The sequence below is a fragment of the Sceloporus undulatus genome, chromosome 4 (assembly GCF_019175285.1).
Source record: "Sceloporus undulatus isolate JIND9_A2432 ecotype Alabama chromosome 4, SceUnd_v1.1, whole genome shotgun sequence".
Lineage (NCBI taxonomy): Eukaryota > Metazoa > Chordata > Lepidosauria > Squamata > Phrynosomatidae > Sceloporus > Sceloporus undulatus.
This window is the reverse complement of record NC_056525.1, coordinates 112,439,132-112,456,796: the sequence shown is the minus strand read 5'-3', so window position 1 is coordinate 112,456,796 and position 17,665 is coordinate 112,439,132. Positions and strand designations below refer to the sequence as shown.

At 39.1% G+C, this 17,665-nt stretch overlaps 1 protein-coding gene across 1 annotated transcript in view; it reads left to right on the top strand.

The window, feature by feature from the left end:
* COL11A1 (collagen type XI alpha 1 chain) overlaps nt 1-17,665 on the top strand; it is a gene marked incomplete at its 5' end in the record, with an annotated part of 325,199 nt that overhangs the window by 191,723 nt on the left and 115,811 nt on the right. The window contains one exon of the mRNA XM_042464341.1: nt 10,424-10,477. Within this exon, the coding sequence (XP_042320275.1) occupies nt 10,424-10,477 (54 nt within the window). The remainder of the gene's footprint in view (nt 1-10,423; nt 10,478-17,665) is intronic.

Sequence of the window (17,665 nt, the reverse complement as noted above, 5' to 3'; positions counted from 1 at the left end):
GGGGGATACAGTGTTTTTAGAAGATGAACACCTGCACCACAGCAGGGAGGCATTGTCTTAGAAGAGAATTCCCTCTCCTTTCTCACAGGAAGAAGTCTTTCTTGCCATCTGTGATGTTTATACATTTTTCTTTAAAAATACAAATCTGCTGTCTGAGTAAAAGGGCTCCTATTGATTCAATTAAAATATTGTAATTCATTAATTGAACTGATGAGTAGACTAGACATTATAGTTCTACAATGAAATGTAACAAATGTCCAATTAAACCATGGACAGATTACGTGTCTTTTGCCACAACCACCAACATGGACTGTTATAATTGCCCCTGCAAATGTCTGCATAATCACCTAGCAGCATTCAGGTTTCAACAGATCTTGGAACTGCAGGTTTAGGATACAATGTAATGCTAAATGAAGTACTCGTTGTGGCTTATTGCGCAGCTTTTATTATGTGACTTACCACTCCCAAACTGAAGTGTAATTCAGGCTGCATCCTGGTCCTGTCTCATGGATTTGTTGCCAAATCAGACATGCAAGTACAGCCCAGCTCCCTTAATGTGCATCAGTGGCCATTTTTAAAGTCAGGAGCTTTCCAGCTTTGAAAAATGGCAGCCAAAGCCCATTAAGAGACCCAGGCTGCTGCTGGGCTGTACTTGTATGGTGGATTTGGCAACAAAAGTCACACAATAGAACCAGGATGCAGCCTGAATTAGGCTTGAATTCGGGAGCTGTAAGTCATGTTATACAGTGGTGCGATAAGCCATATTGTTTTGCATATTCGTGGAATTGAAGTGAAACACTGTGCATAGCTCACATTGGCTACTTCCCCCACCCTGTATAACTATGAACGAAGTGTAGGGATGACCCAAAGATATCCACACCTAGTATGTGTTGACGATTTATGTTACAAGGACTAAAAACTTCTCAGTGGACTCAACATATAACTTGATATTGTTGGAGACCATTGTTTGATCCAGCAGAACCTTCTGAGGAGTTAGTGGGACCAATTCTCCACCAATGAAGGATGGGAAGTCAGGTTCTGTGTGGATGCTGGAGCTGCAGTATCTACATGGAATTACTGGATCAGTTCACATGGTGGAATGAAAGTGAGAAAGTTGTTTCTCTGATAAGGAATGCCCAATTCGTTTAGGGCTTCATAGATTGGCAGCTACATTTCAAATCGCACCAAACATATTCTGAAGTATCAATGCAGAGTTTGGATCATCTGTGACTTATGACCAAGAAGGTAGGTTGTCTCATTTCATGTGGTGTTAGTTACTACTGGGAATCACGCAGGAGTTATATACAGTATATATATAAAAAGAGAGACTTTATTTAAAGAAGTCTACAATCAATTTCCTAACTATGGCGCAGTACAGAGCACCAAAAATAGGCGCCTTCCTTTGCTCTGCAGGAGTGCCACAACAACCAAATTGTGTGGCGCTGCTGCACAGCAAAAAGCGCTCAGAAGCGGCTCCTTTTTGCGGCACCGCTGTGATACCACATAGCACCAGAGACGGTGCGGTGATGTTGCAGCTGTGCTGCGCTCTTTGGACACTGTGCAGCTGTGACGTCATCGTTGCGCGTGCTGTCTGTATGGTGCTGTGCAGCTGCAGCATGCCCATGACGTGCTAGGGTTGTGGGGTGTGTGCATGCCCCGCCCTTGAGCAACCCTAGCACACCATGGGCACACCACAAAGGGCCCATCTGTACTGGGCCAAAGTCTCTCTGCTCATTCTCTCTACTGGCATGCTGAGTTACATCCTGTTCGCTGATCCCTAAACTTTTTGTCTTCTCAATAAGTTGTCTTAACCTTCCTATTTGGTTCCATATACATTTATATACATCTGTATCAAATGAAGATTCCAGAGGCTTATTGTGATAGAAGGAATTATTAACACAGAATAATGTGCTTGTGCACCCACACAGTCACTTGCTACCAGTTCATTTGTTTTTAAATATTAAGGCAAATCACATCTTATATAAATCAAGCTATCTTCTGTTAAGTATATCATCATGTTTAACAGCCATTCAAGTTAGTGTTGTAAACTGTCGTCATGGAGGCAGCTCCCATTCATATCCTCCGAAGCTCCAAATTTGGCAGGAAAGGTCCCAATCCCAATTTTATAAGCTGTTTTAAAAACATTTGTGTTTCTCTTATCCACCCACATTCCCTACTTCTCACAGGCTTAGTTCCACTGGCAAACTGAATTCATAGTTTGCACTTGACTCAGCAGGGGAAAGAGGAGATGACAGGTGGAATCTTGCCCTTCCCAACAGACCCAAGGAAAAGCTAAATGCTGCAGCATGTCTTAACCTATTCGTTATTCCGCATTAATAACCTTTTTCATCTTGACCACATTGTACTGTTGCTTAGCTACACATGTCCTCCTTTTCATCTGTGAAATGTTGGAAGATACACGCTTTTAATTTTTTACAACAGAAAAGGGCAGAAGATTGATGGTTTTCTTAATTTATTTATAAAATTCTGTTTGTTAATCATTCTAAGAAATATATATTATTAGTGATTAACTGCACACATACACACAAATAAGAGAGAGAGGGGGGATGCTTTTCCCAAGAGATAATACAGAATCATGTCAACAAACAATTTTCTTAGTTCTCTGCATGAAAAAAAAATGTTAGATGACTCTATGGTTCCTGTAACTGTTAATTTAAGATACTTTATGTTATTCAGTGAGAATAAATTTAGCAGTAGAACAATTATGTATTGAGTTTTAAAGAAATCTTAAATAACTGGCCAATTAGTTTTTTTAAAAAAATATTCTTGACTCACAATTGCCTGTTGTTGAGCTTGAAGAGGCTTTATTTTTAAAGTGGAAGTAACAAATGCTCCAGTAAACACAGGCTATTATAAAATAAATGGTCCTTTGAAAGATTTATTATGAAATGGGCTGTGGTTTTCAAAGGCAGTATACAAGAAGCTAGACTTAATTATCCCGTTTTTGCAATATCATTGGTGTGGCAGGTATGGATTGTTTACCACAGCAACTGAAGAAATATATAGTAACTAATATGGGATATCCAACATGATACACAGAACTCCCACACTATATATTTATTTCATTTATATTTCACTTTACTCCCATAGAGGACCCCAAACAGTTTGCAAAGTATGTTAAAACAAATTTTTAAACCACTCTATAATGCATTTTAACAATATATATAGAGAGATATAATATAAAGAACAATCTACTTAAAAACATAAATTTCAAACAGCAAAAAAAGACTTTAAATCATATAACATATTAGTGCACATCCTCTTTCTATGTGATAAGATTATTAGAACTTGCTTCTATTCATACCATTGATCAGTTTTATAAATGATTAGTTATCAAATAAAATAGCTGGATTGGTTTATATGTATGTAAGAGAAGTTATATGTTTTTTATTTTTTGACTGGAAAACAATAAAGAATATTTAAAACAACATATAACTTATTAAGAATAGCACATCCATTGCATTTCCTCAACCAGTTAAACATAGAAGGCTTGTTTAAAAAATAACACATTTGCCTGCTGGTGAAAAAAGATCAGAGAATGGGCCAAGTGAGCTTTTCTCCCAGCTCACTTCTATAGTGAATCTATTATAGTTGTTATTGGCCTGTTACAGACTGCCAAAATAAAGCTGCTTCGGGTCTCTTTGGAGGTATGCTGTTTAAATGATGCATGGGTCCTAAGAGTCCAGAGGTCGTGCCAAAGCCACACTCCATTCCTAAGTGCAGCTTTGGTGCAGCTTCCAGATTCTTAGGATGCATTTATTTGAATCTCACTTTCTGCCTAAAATTGGAGCTCATTAATAAATGGTGCAAATTGCAAGAAAACGGGGTTAGATTAATTATTTTAGCTAAATTGAATTGTTAGTCACAACTAGAATGTACTCATTGGATTAATAAAAATTACATAATTATAAATTTACCATGTTCCTGTTGATTCAGCCAGTCTTCTCTAGGTAACACTAGTGGTTGAATTTAGGCTCCCTCATTCTCCCTCCTGCCCTTTCCCTCATTGGCCTGTGCCATGAAGCTCTAATATTTCTTAAAAATAATAAACTGGAAGTTGAGAGGAAGGTGGTGAAAAGTACAACAATTATGGGGGGAACTAGTGGATGTAAAAAGAGCAAATGATGAGATTGAATGTAGTTGGAGGGCAATAAAAATGAAGTATGAAAAGAGGAGAGGAAAAAGAATGTCAAGATTGGACAAAGTAAAGAAATGAGAATATAAGACCCATGCTGGATCAGATCAAAGATCTATCTGGTCCAGAATTCTGTTCATACGCTGGCCAACTATTTTCTTTAGGAAGCCCACAGGTAGGCCATTAGTACAATACCACTCTCTCTATTGTGCTCCATAACCTCTGTTCCCACCCTCTGTTCTCATGATGGCTAATACATAGCCATCATAACTAGAGCTAGCAATAGCTCTTTCCTCTAGGAACCACTATTGTTTAAAGAAATGGTGCTTGATATAAACAAGAATTTGATGAAAAAGGGCGCCACAACTTATTTGCTTCATCTTTGAATGAAACAAATTACGATGCCTCTTTTGAAGAAGCAATTGACTAGTGTGACTTGCAAATGAAAAACAAAACAAAATAAACAAAATAATAAATTGTAAAAGTCCAAGAATGAAATGGTTATATAAATGAAAAGGAAAGTGACACACAGTTGTTAAATAGTCAGCATGAAAAATAGTTTGGCCTTTGAAAGAGCCATGAACAGACAGGCTGTGAAGCAGACCAGTTAAAGTTAAGAATCACACAAATTTAATCCCGAGCATATGACACTTATCAGAAGAGCATCTATCTCCTCCTTTCTTTTCTCCTATTTTAGCTGTTTCTCTGTCACTTTTAGTGCATTGACACGCTGAGTTTGCAATTTGAGGTCATTACATGTAAGTTGGCACTTTGTTGTTTCCTGTTCTAATTTCAATGTCAAGTTTTCAACATGGTCATTTAGTTTATCTTTCTGCTTAAGCCACTCTTTTATTTTCTGCCATGATTGTTTGAGATCACAGTCCAACACTGTCTTCTTTTCAATTTCTAGCAAGCCCTTTTCTTCTCACTTTGAAACTTTCCTCTAAAAGCATCTTTTCCATTTCTTTCCTGGCTTCAGACTTTGCTTCTTCCATGGATTTACAGATTTTGTTTTGGTCTGTTAGTCAGGCTTTGTTTGTCTTATATTGCAATTCTTCTTGCTCCAAGTTCTCTTGCATAACTTTAAGCTTGGAATTCATACTTATTTGCTTGTTTCGCTTCTCCTTTTTCAGATTTGTGAACCAGTAATTTCTTTTCTCTGCCTCCATTTTAGCTAAAGTACTTTCCTTACCTTTTTATTTTTCTTCCTCCAAATTAGATATTTGACCCTGTAGATTACAGATAGTCTCTGACTCACATATGATCTCTTCTTCCAGATTTTAGAATTGATGATAGATTGAGGAAATTCTTCTCTAGTTGAATCACAGTATTCTCTAGAGCTCAGTCCTTATCTTTGAGATGTCTTTTATTAGCTCCTAGCTGCTGAATCTGTTTTGTACTTTCTGTTTGGTTTTCTCTAAGCCTGGCTGCTGTTGACTGTGTGCAACAAAGTATTGCCTTCATCTAGTTGTCTTTGCTCTTGAAGGATGTGAAGAGGTTTAATCAATGTCTTGTTTATTGTCAAGACATTTTGACTCTATCTGGTGTGGCAGGATTCTCCAGCACCCTCAAGGAGTTTTCTTTTCCGTTGTGTTTTCTTCTCCTTTTTCACAAGGCTTTTCACAATTTGTGCAGATAATTCTTTAGTGTCTTTTCTCTTTGTAAAGCTAAGCACATATACTCATACTCTGTAAGCAAAAATAATAGTATTATAGAGTTGAAAGGGACCTCGTGGGCCATTGAGTCCAACTCCTGTTCAGTGCAGCATTTCCAGCTAAAGCATTCCCAGCAGGTAGTTATCCAGCCGCTTTCTAAAGAGAGAGACCCCACCACCTCTCTAGGCAATTGGTTCCATTGCCAAACCACTCACATGTTCTTCTAATTTCAGATAAAATCTGTTATTTTGTATCTTGAAACCATTAGACTTGGTCCTATCCTCTGAGGCAACAGAGAACAGACCTGCCCTCTGTGGCAGCTCTTGAGATATTTAAATAGCATGATTAGGTCATCCCTCTGTCTTCCCTTCACATGTTGAACAAACCCAGCTCCTTCAGTGTTTCCTCATATGTGAAGTCGAATGCTTTCACAGCTGGCAACCATAGTTTTTGTGGTCTCCTTGTTCACCATGGACAGCATGACACTCGTCCGACAAATTTTTCTGGAAGACATCACAGCCCTGTTCAAACATTGCCTCACCACAAGCTATTTCCAGTGGGACAATGGATTCTATGAGCAGAGAGATGAGGTCCTCTGAGCCCCATGATAGCAAACCTTTACATGAAACACTTTGAAAAGTAGTCCCTGGAAATAGCACCAAAAAGCCCACAACATGGTTCTGATATGTGGATGACGCTTTTACCATTTGGAGCCACAGAGAAGATCTGACAGTGTTTTTGAACCATTTGAACAACATCCACCCAAACATCAAATTCATTATGAAAAAAGGAAAGGGAAGGAATATTGCCATTCTTTGATGTGCTGGTCGTCTGCAAACTGAACCAATGGTTGAGTCACACAGTATACAGAAAACATACACACACAGACAGAAACCTACACAAGAACTCCAGCCATCAACCAGGATAAAAAAGAAGCACAATAAAAATATTAGTAGACTGGGCAAAACAGATCTGTGAACCCAAATTCTTGGAAGATAAATTGAAGCATCTAGACTGGGCTCTACAGGCTAGTGGTTATTCCAGCTCAGATATCAGAAGGGCTGCCAGACCCAGAAAACCCCATAGAAGTGAAGACAAACAACTGCCCAAAGGGAAGGTATACCATACATCAAAGGAGTCACAGACAGAATAGGGAAAGTGGTTAAGAAAAACAACCTCCAAATGGTCTACAAACCGAACAAGAAAATCCAGCAAATGCTATACTCGGCAAAGGACAGCAGAGACCCTCTCATGGTTGCAGGAGTTTACCACATACAGTACAGCTGCGGAAAGGAATAGGGGACACCAAATCCAGTATTCATATACAAATCAAAGAACATGTGAGTCACTGCAGACTGGGCCAGTCAGAAATATCAGCAATAGTTGAACACATTATAAACCATCCTGGGCATAAAATGCTGTTTGAAAACTCTGAAATTCTGGACCATGCCAACAGCTATCAGGTCAGAATGCTCAGAGAAGCCACTGAAATCCAAAAACACCTGGACAACTTCAACAGGAAAGAATAAACCCTTAAAGTAAACAAAGTCCTGAAAAACACCAAAATCGAGACCCAGCCCATGGTAAGGAGTTTTCCCAGCAGACAATAGATCATTAATTAAATAGACACCCTGAGGCCTTACAATTCAACAACAGAACAATACACAGATTAACATGTGAATTCCCCCTCAACCAACAATATATATACCCCACTCTCTTCCATGCCAGCATTCTCTGAAGATACCAACCACAGCTACTGGCAAAACGTAATGAAAAAACTCTTCTGGAACACAGCCTCATAGCCCAAAAAAACCCACAAAAAATCTTTCCTCATTGGTTTTGTTATTCACAGCTCTTATCAACATTATTGTCCTCCTCTGGACCTGCTACAACTGGTATATCCTTCTTGAAGTGTGGCACCCAGAACTGAACATAGTACTCTAGATGAGGCCTGACCAGCACAAAATATAATGGAGCTATTACAGTGGGCCCTCCAGAACCATGGGCTCTAAGTCTGCGATTTTGAGTGACTGTGGATCTTCATGCCCCTTATTATTAAATGGTAGTGACATGAATGCACACTCTAGGAGCCTGGTGGTGCAGTGGTTAAATGCTGGTACTGGAACCACAAGGTTGTGAGTTTGATCCCAGGGCTCCAAGGTTTACTCAGCCTTCTTTCCTTTCATAGTTCAGTAAAATAAGTACCCAGCTTGTTGGTAGCAATTGGCTTACTGATTGTAAACTGCTTAGAGAGTGCTGAGTTCACTGATAAGTGATATAGAATCCACATCCACATTGCCACCCATTTCATAATATTCAGCATCATCCATATTATATCCTATCCATGGGAGGAAGACAGCAGAAGGAACAACCATGGATTCAGAGAAGATGCCAGCCACAGATGCTGGTGAAATGTCAGAAATAAACTCTTCTAGAACATGGCCACATAGCTGAAAAACCCACAAAAAACTGTGGGAGAATATTTGATATGGGCTGTGATGGCCACTTATGGTGATCTTTCTCAATTTCCTACCTCCACATCCTCCCACTGGCCATTACATGACTATGCTAGTGGGAAAGCTAGGGAAACAGCTAAGTGAGGCTATGATAATTGGTGACATAGTCCTCTTTGCTTAGCTGCTTACGTCATTGCACCTACCCTGTACTGCTGGCCACTACATTGCTGTGGTGGAGGATAGGGAAAAGGTGAGTGTGGAGGAGAGACGTATCTTCCCTATAAGAATTATAAAACTATAGTTCAAAAACTATAATAATAATAATAATGATAATATAAATAAATAAATAATCCCCACATGCCTTTTTGTGCAGAGTATGTCCTAATCTGCAAAGATCCTCATCTAGGGTGGTTCTTGTCAGGGTTGTTGAGAAACCTGTTTTTCAAATATTTTTAAATATTTTTGAATATTATTTTCATCTCTTCTCCTCCACCCCCACAGCTGCTTTTTGAATGTACATATTAGCCTTTAAAATTGGACTCATGCAGTCAAGTGGGCTTTGGTTGCAAATCCAATCTGGGGCTGAATAACGTGTGAAATGTAGTTAGATTATAATGGATAAAGTTGACTTTTTATTACATTAATAAGATTAAAATCTGCCAGGCTTGGATGATCAAAAATAGGAAGCAGAAATATATGAATAACAACAAACCATCATTTTAAGTGATATTTACTAGCCTTATTTCAAAATAGGAGGTGAACACTTTCATATACTTTGAGCAGTCAATGAACCATTGAAATATAAGACTCCACCTCCCCCAAAGGTAGTTTTAAATCCAGGCATGCATTTCCCCCCCCGCTTTGTAAGCAGTTTTTGGCACCTTAATTTGTTTTGAGCTGTAATGCTGTCAGTTGAGTATAGGAATGGTAGATCGCACTATAAAACCTCTGCTGAGCAACCACCTGGCTGAACATGAACTGTATATAAATGATAATCGCATTTTAACAGGAACCCAGCTTGCATTTTGCTCAACTGTTTTTGTTTACTCTTGCATGCAGAATTCTTGCACATGCCTCATACATTTCTTCAGTTACCAGAGACAGGTGTAATTTGTTCTCTACAAGTGTTTCATTCAGTTCCAGTCTTCAGTAAGAAAATTTAAAAGAAATCTTGAGACAGGTCATTCTCTGGGATTCTCTTCAGACATAAGTCCCTTGTGTAGTAGATTCTGGGAGAAGACACATGTTCCTACTTCTTCATCTCTAGGTACAGTATTATGAAGAAACACAACAAAAATAAAGCAACCTAGAAGTGTCAAAATGGCTGAGGTTGTAATCATACACCTCTGTCTGAGGATACAACTCACAAAAGTCTGTGTGGACCAGTCTTCTTTTCATCAGACATTCATACTGTTTCACCGTACAAATGATATAAGATGGCCCCTTCCATTTTATTGAACCAAAATATAACTAGAAGGACTAAAATGCTGATACTCAACCTTATATTAGAGCTAAATATTGTATATCAAAATTAATTAAAAAGTTTATTTTCTTGTTGCTGAGTATATGTGTGCACCGGAATATTATTGTTGAAGCATTTATTTCCACAGGTCACTCTATTTTGTACATAGAGGTGGAAAAATATTTGAAAACATTAAAAACTCTTAAAAATAAAGTTCACTTCATGGTTTTTTATTACTAAGAAACCCTTATGAGAAGAATCATGGAGTGATAACAGTCTTCACATTTTGGGATTTGTTCTACACAAAATCTGCACATGGTTGTTTTTCTCAGAAAACAGCATTTTCTACATAGAAAATAATCATTCTGTGCAGAAATATTTCCTGTACAGAAAATGCTGTAACTGAAAACTTGCTCTACACAAAATTTACATGTAGTTGGTTTGCATAGTAAATGCATTTTCTTGACAAAAAATTGCAAAAAATATTCCTTCCTTCCTTTAAGAAGATATTTACATCCCTACTTGTCAGAAGCAATGCTGGAGGTGTAAGTGGATTAGCATTAGCTTAATATTCTGTGTTCTTTTAATGGCTTTCACTAAAAGGTTTGAACTGTTCTGTATGTTGCTAATGGTGGTAGTGGTACAAAGAAAAATGCTATGTTTCTCTCTTTTAAAAAAATGTTTTTCATTTTAGGGACCACAAGGACCCCAAGGCCCTGTTGGATTCCCTGGACCAAAGGGACCACCTGTAAGTATTATCTTAAAGTAAATGTAAAAGTTACATCCCAAATGTGATGTGGGGAATGAACAGAGATAGCAGATGAATGATGCTAAGTAAATTTTCTCAATGTAACAAGTGATTTGTATTGAGGCTTTTAAAAGCATAAAATAAAATCGGGTAGGAAGATTCAAGCTTCTGGGCTGTTCTTTCTTTTTATGAATACCCCAAGTTCTAGCAGACACCCATATTCCTCTAGAGTCCCAAGTAACCAAATGGAAATAGTGTCTTTGAAGGTCCACATACATCCATTGAAAAGTAAGGAACAGTATTTGCTGTTGTTGTGTACCTTCATGTTGACTCCAACCTATGGCAATCCCATCATAGGGTTTTCCTAGCAAGATTTATTCAGAGGATTCTTTTCATTACCTTGTCTTGGGGTAACATAGTGTGGCTTGCCCAAAGCCACTCAGTGGATTTCCGGGTCTGAGTGAGGATTTGAACTTCGGTCTCTTGAAGACTTAGTTCAGCACACAAACCATTACATCATTCTTGCTAAAGAAACACTGCACTTTGAATTTATGCTCATCCCAGGATAACTAAGTAGAAGAAATGAGTTCACAGTCTTTTCACAACACCTTCCACCCCTAATTTTCTTCAACTTAGGTAGAGACACTATTCATGAGAGCCAAAGTTCCACATGGGTGCAGAGTACTCTGTTGGTGTCTGAGGCAGCTTGTGATTTCCATGTCAGCGGTGCAGTGAATCTGCCATGGATAATCCAAAGCTTAAAGAAAGGTGCTAACCCCAGAATATTTACAGCACTTGGTTGGCCCTGTTTGCACTAAAATCCAGAGTAGATTCACCAGCTCCATGGACATAGGAGCCACAAATTGTCACTGTTTGCTATGGTTACTTGCAATCTTTGTTGTTGTTGTCCAGGTTGGTTGTTGTTGCTGCTGCTGTGTGCCTGCAAGTTGTACTCGACTTATAGAGACCCCAAGGTGGCTCTGTCACAAGGTTTTCTTGTTCAGTAAAGGTTTACCTTTGTTAAGAGAGTGAGAATTGCCCAATTTGTGCCTTCAAGTTAACTCCAATTTATGGTGACTATTATATCATAGGATTTTCTTGGCAATAGTCATTCAGAGGAGGTTTACCAATGGCTTCCTCTGAGGTGGAGAGACTGTGACTTACCCAAGGTCATGCAGTAGGTTCCCATGGCTGAGTGGATTCGAACCCTGGTCTCTTAGAGTCCTAGTTAAACACTCAAACCATTACACCACACTGCCCCCTTTATCTGTCCTTCATTCCCACATATAATATGAATATGTACCCACATAGACATACTAATTACCCCAGACAGCATCTGTAAGAACATTCACCCTGTGCAATATCATCCCTGTAAAGCTACCATGGCATGTTTATGGACTTTGTGTTGTTTTATCCTGAATAACTGACCTGAGCAAATAGAATCAGCCTTGAATAACATAGAGTGATTTCCCTGTCCTAGTTGAGTAGTTGCTCCATTTTTATTATGTTGTCTAATCCATTCGGGTCTCCCACAATCAGTTCAGGGAAGCTCAGCAATCAGCAAAATGGCAGAACACATAGGCCAATATTTCTAGAGTATGAAACTAGCTAAAATTGTGGACTGACAGCCCAGGGCCAATAGAGTACGTGTTTTGTGTCTCTTATAGTGAATGGAGAAATGAATTCAAACATCACAAAATTAGCCCGAAGCAGTTCACTGGTTCGGAAGTAAGTAGCTAAAAGTGGGCTGGTTCTGCAGTGTAACTAAACTTCAAAATGTGTTTGCTGAGAAATCGGATAGCAACAATAGGAAATGGCTTAGAAACAAGCAACAGAAATGCTACAGATAAAAATCAAAACTGTATCGGCTGCACAGAATACAGAGTATTCTTGTTTCCAAGCAGTGCTGTATATGTGCTGCTGTTTTACTGTGCCTGCTCCCATTGCTGAATTCATAGCTGTTCCAATAGCTGAAATCCCCTTTTGTCATTCTGTAGCCTGTACAGAAAGGCAAAGTACAGCCCCCCCCCCCCAACATGTTAGTGGACTGAAGCTCCCAGCATTCTTCACAATTGGCTATGCTGGAGAAGGTGGTTGGGAGTTTCATTTTGAGCCATATGTGGAATGTAACATGTTGCTCATCCCTGCTTAAAAAGAGGTTATTTATAGCGCATACAGGGTTATTGCAAATTGCCTGCTTTCCAGACAGAGCAAGCTGGCACACAAACATGTGCACAGACGTTTCTTTTGTAGGGGTGACCACATACCACTAGAGGTCACTCTCCATCTCTGTTATGTCAATCTTGGCTAGAAAAAAATGTTGAAATTAATAAGAAAATTATGTGATATATACACAGGCAACCCCCAGAATGAGTGTGCTATGCACACTTGTTGGGTTATTGACTTTAAAATGTTGTATTCATCAATGAAACTGAAATACTCAGTGGCTTGCAAAAAAAAAAAAATGGAGGCAAAGATTCCCATTTGCCTTTGTGGAATTGATCGATCCTATTTGAATTAATGGATTGCATTGTTGCATTCTCCCTAATGCATCCTTTGGGAAGGAAGAATCCTTTTTTGAGTACCACTTGTAGAATGGGTTTGCACTGACATATAGAAAGAGTCAACAGCCTGCCTAAAATTATATTGATCCACAACCCTTGTTTTTATTATCCTTAGTTGATAGAATGGTTGGTAGAATTTCCCAGTGTCACTCATGTTAGATCCTACTGTAAAGATGTCTATCATTGATACATCATTGTATCACAGAACAAAAACTTGTAAATGCCTTTGCAAACACATTCGATGATTCCAAGAGATGGTGGCAGTTCAAAACATGGCTAGAATGAACAGGGTGAAGTATTGTCCGCTCCAAATTTTTTCCTTTCATAGCAGTTTCCCACCAAAATGTGATATCACCATTGATTTGTACATGTTAAATCCCATCAGTTTAATTGTTTTAAAAATCTTGTCTATCAAACATGCATTTAAAATAAGGGAAATTTAGATTGTCTTTAGAAAAACTATTGTACAGGCAGGGGGAAAGATGCCACTTAAAACAAGAGAGAAAGAAAAGAAAGCTGTGTGGTACCAAAGAATACACTGTAAATCTGTGCCCACTTTTCAAAAAGGTAAAAAGTTGATGAATATCATGACAGAGTTTAGCTTGGGAATGACAGAGCACTGAAGGCTGGTTGGCTGGCTGGTTGGTTTAAACTTTAAAGTATTTCCGTATTGCCTTCCAAGGGCTTCCAAATCTATATACAAGTAAAACCCAGTTAAAACAATACAAAGATGATTATATTTTGAAATTCATAAAATAGTGTAAAAATAACCCTAGAATCCAATTTTAAAACAGTTAAAACAGCATGTTCAAGCACTGAATACCACATGGCACAGCACTGTTTTGGCTGTCCACCAGAAGTTTAAAAGAAATGGGGACAACCTAATGACTCTCCTGTTGAGATGCCACTACAGAGAAGGCCCTGTTACATGTAGCCAAAAACCTAGCTTCACGAGGTATTTAGGCTTGGGACAGACAACAGAGCCTCCTCTGAAGATCTCAAATTAAGAGCAGGCTGATATGGGATGAGGTGGATTTTCGGATAGCTTGGCCCAAGCCATTTACGACTTTGTAGGCCAGCTCCTTGAATTGAGCTCAGAAGCAAATTAAAAGTCAATACAGTTCTTTCAAGACTGTTTCTTTCTGTTCTCTGAAATCCACCCTGATCCCAGCCTGGCTGCTGCATTTTGCACTGGTGGCAGCTTCCAAACATTTTTCAATAAAATAGTCTAATCAGAAGGTACCTAAAGCAAGAACCACTCTGGTCAGATCTGTCTTCTCCAACAAAGAGTGCAGCCAACATCCCAGCCCAAGCTGGGTGAATGCGTGCCTGACCTCTTTCGTGATATCTTTCTGTGATTTTTTCTTATATGTAACTATGGGCCCGAATAGACAGGCCAAAATAAAGCTGCTTCGGGTCACTTTGAAGGTACGCTGTTTAAATGACACACACATCTTAAGAGGCTAGAAGCTGCGCCAAAGCTGTGCTCCAGTCCTTAGGACTGGAGTGTGGTTTTGGCATGGCTTCTGGCCTCTTAGGATGCATGCATCATTTAAACAGCACACTTCCAAAGTGGCCCGAAGCAGCTTTATTTTGGGCTGTCTGTTCGGGCCCTATATGATGGGGCCAGATAGCTGAATGAAATATTTTTAAATATTCAAGAATGGTAATAAAAGCATAGCATTTGGAAACAGATTTGGCTGTAAGACCTTCTTCATTACATCCTGGAGATTATGGCATCTGTTCCCCCAGAAAAAAAATGGCAGCCATGCTCATGTGCATCTTATGAGAAAATGAGATTGAACCATGGTATATTTAATTGCATGTTTCAATGGGATACAGGGTGGCATTATCAGTACTATTGTTTTGCTCTAAGATATATTACCCTGCAAGAGATATATCAAATCTACACATTAATATAGCTGAACATTTACTTCCTTTTGTATCATTATAATCAGCAGTATCTACATGACACTGTTTTACATTTGTTTAAATTAATGAATATTTCTTAATTTCATATTGTAAAAGCTTTTGAACAATACAAAGAACATCCATATCAGTAGATCATTTGTCAATTCTTGTACCACAAAGGGATTTAAAAATATAAAACTAAAATGAAGAAACAGAGACAGTTCTTCATCATAGTTCAGTCTGATTAATTTTGGAATTTGTTTTCTCTAAACTGTTGTTGGTTAAGCAAGTTTTAATTAAAAATAAAAAACAGCACATTTGAGCTTATAGTTACAGAAATGTGGTGAGCTGAACTATATTGCTAAAAGCATTGGTTGGCATTCAGTCTTGCAGTTACGGATTCCTAACCTAGAATTGCAGATCCATAACTGTTCCTTATTCAGTAAGGCTTACTGTAAAGCTTTGTAAATGCCTCTCCAGCCTGCATTAAGAGCCCAGAGCTGGGTCAGACAAAGAAAGTCAGTTTGGCTGTGCAATGGGTGCAAGGAGAATGAGGTTTCCACCTTCTCCCATCAGTGAGCAATACTGTGACAATCAGAAGCAAGCAGCAAGTCATTGTAGATGCTTTGCTCACTGGCAAAAGGAGGGTGGAAACTTCCTCCTCCTTGTGTCCCAGGTAGAAGGTTAATGGATCTCTTTGACCTGATCCAGCGCCTGGCTCTTAAGGTAAGGTTGGGCCAGGAGACATTACTTAGATCAGGGGTAGGCAACCTGCGACCCACGGGCCGGATCCGGCCCGGCAAGGCCTTGGGACCGGCCCCAGCCCGGACCTGCCGCCGGGGCCTTTGGGGGGCAATTGTCTATAGAAGCCTCAGAAACATGCATTTATATTAACATTTTTTAAAAAATCGGCAAATTTTTTCACTTGTCCTCCATTTTTTTTTAAAAAAAGTGTCTTCCATATGAAAATTTTGTCCTACATTTGTCCTGGTTTATTTATGTATTTAATTTTCTTTTTAAAAAAATTAATTATTTATTTTTTGGCTTCGACCCCCCCAGTTGTCTGAGGGACAGCAACCCGGCCCCTGGCTCAAAAAGGTTGCCTACCCCTGACTTAGATAAACATAACTAAGTAGCTGATATAAAATGTCTGCAGTTATCCTCCACAAAATGAGCTTTGATACAAAAATGTTTTTTCCCCATTGCATTGCATCTTAAAATTCTTCTTGCAGTGACAAGATAACAACATTGTAAAAAGTGTTTTATAATTACCACCATGAGTTTTGTCCAACCTCATTTTGCTTACCATGGTTACCTGTCCCTTTTCCCCCTATGAGGTCCTTGGTAGATAGCTTAGAATTTTCCTCTGAAGCTCCCCTTGTAAGTAGAATTAACTGCATATTATTTTTCTTACAAACAGCTTCTTTCTTGCTTTATCACTGCTGCATGTTGGCCCTGCCTATCAACTGTCTGATCTATTTGTACCGTGCTTCCTGAATTAACATAGTACAGTACTAGAACTTGTTTGGTCATACACAAAGATCACAAATCTTTGTTAGTACTGGAGCTTGTTTGGTCATACACAAAGATCACAAACCTTTTAATGGCAGTAGAAAACTACATCTGGTATGCTTGGTGCTAAGGATACATGTTAATTTGGGAAATATGGTACAAACAGATTGTGCAATCGATAAGCAGGGCAGGCATGCAGGGGAGTTTACAGAGTGCAGCTAAGGCTCTTAACATCCGGCACTGACTATTAAAAATCATTTCCAAAAATATAAACTATTTCGTTAAAATGACACTAAAGCTGTTTTTCTTTAAAGGTAAAGGCTGGCATTCTATATTGCAGTTTTGGATTCACAACCTAGAGTTATGGATCCAAAACTGCTCCATATTCAGTAACACTACATAGTCACAATCATAGTGCTATTGCCATGATTGTGAATGCACCCTCAACCTGCCATAACAGCCAGTAGCCACATTGAGCAAAAGTGGTCTGTTCAGTTGCCGATCAAAGTGCAAGCAGGAGGGTGTTTCCACACACCTGCCAGCAATAAGTGAGGCAGTGAAATCAGAAGTAGGATTCCTGTTACCATTCCTTGTCATGGCCTCACTAGCTGCCAAGGGTGCTGGAAAAATCCTCTTCCTATTAGGGTTGCTTGGGGAACAGCATCAGAGGCCGATACCTACGTTTTAATTTGTTCAGCCCCCCTCCCTCCTCCCCTTGAAGGCTGCTTGTCCAAACTTGAAATTATTACACATGCACAAACACACACTTGGGCATACTCTCTCAGCCTCAGGGGGTGGTCCTCTGAAGAAATTGGCCCCTTTCTTTTCCCCTCCTCCTGGCACAGTTTGCTTATCCAAATTATTACATACACACACACACACACACACACACACTCCTTATGGTTGCCCCACACAAGTACCACCTTGAGACAAGCCTCCTCTTTTCCCTTGAACCTAGGGGTGACCAGATATCCTCCTTTTCCAGGACATGGCCCATATTTCACAGGGTGACCAGATGTCCTAACTGCAAAGGAGGACAAGGCACTGCAGTATGGAGGACATTCAAGAAAAAAGAAGGACATGACTAATGGAAAACTGAACACTCTCTTAGAAATGTAAATTCATGCTTCGCAAATGTAAATTCATGCTCCAAAAAAGGGAGGACTTTTGTGAATTCTTCCTCGGCAAGAAGCTAAAATGT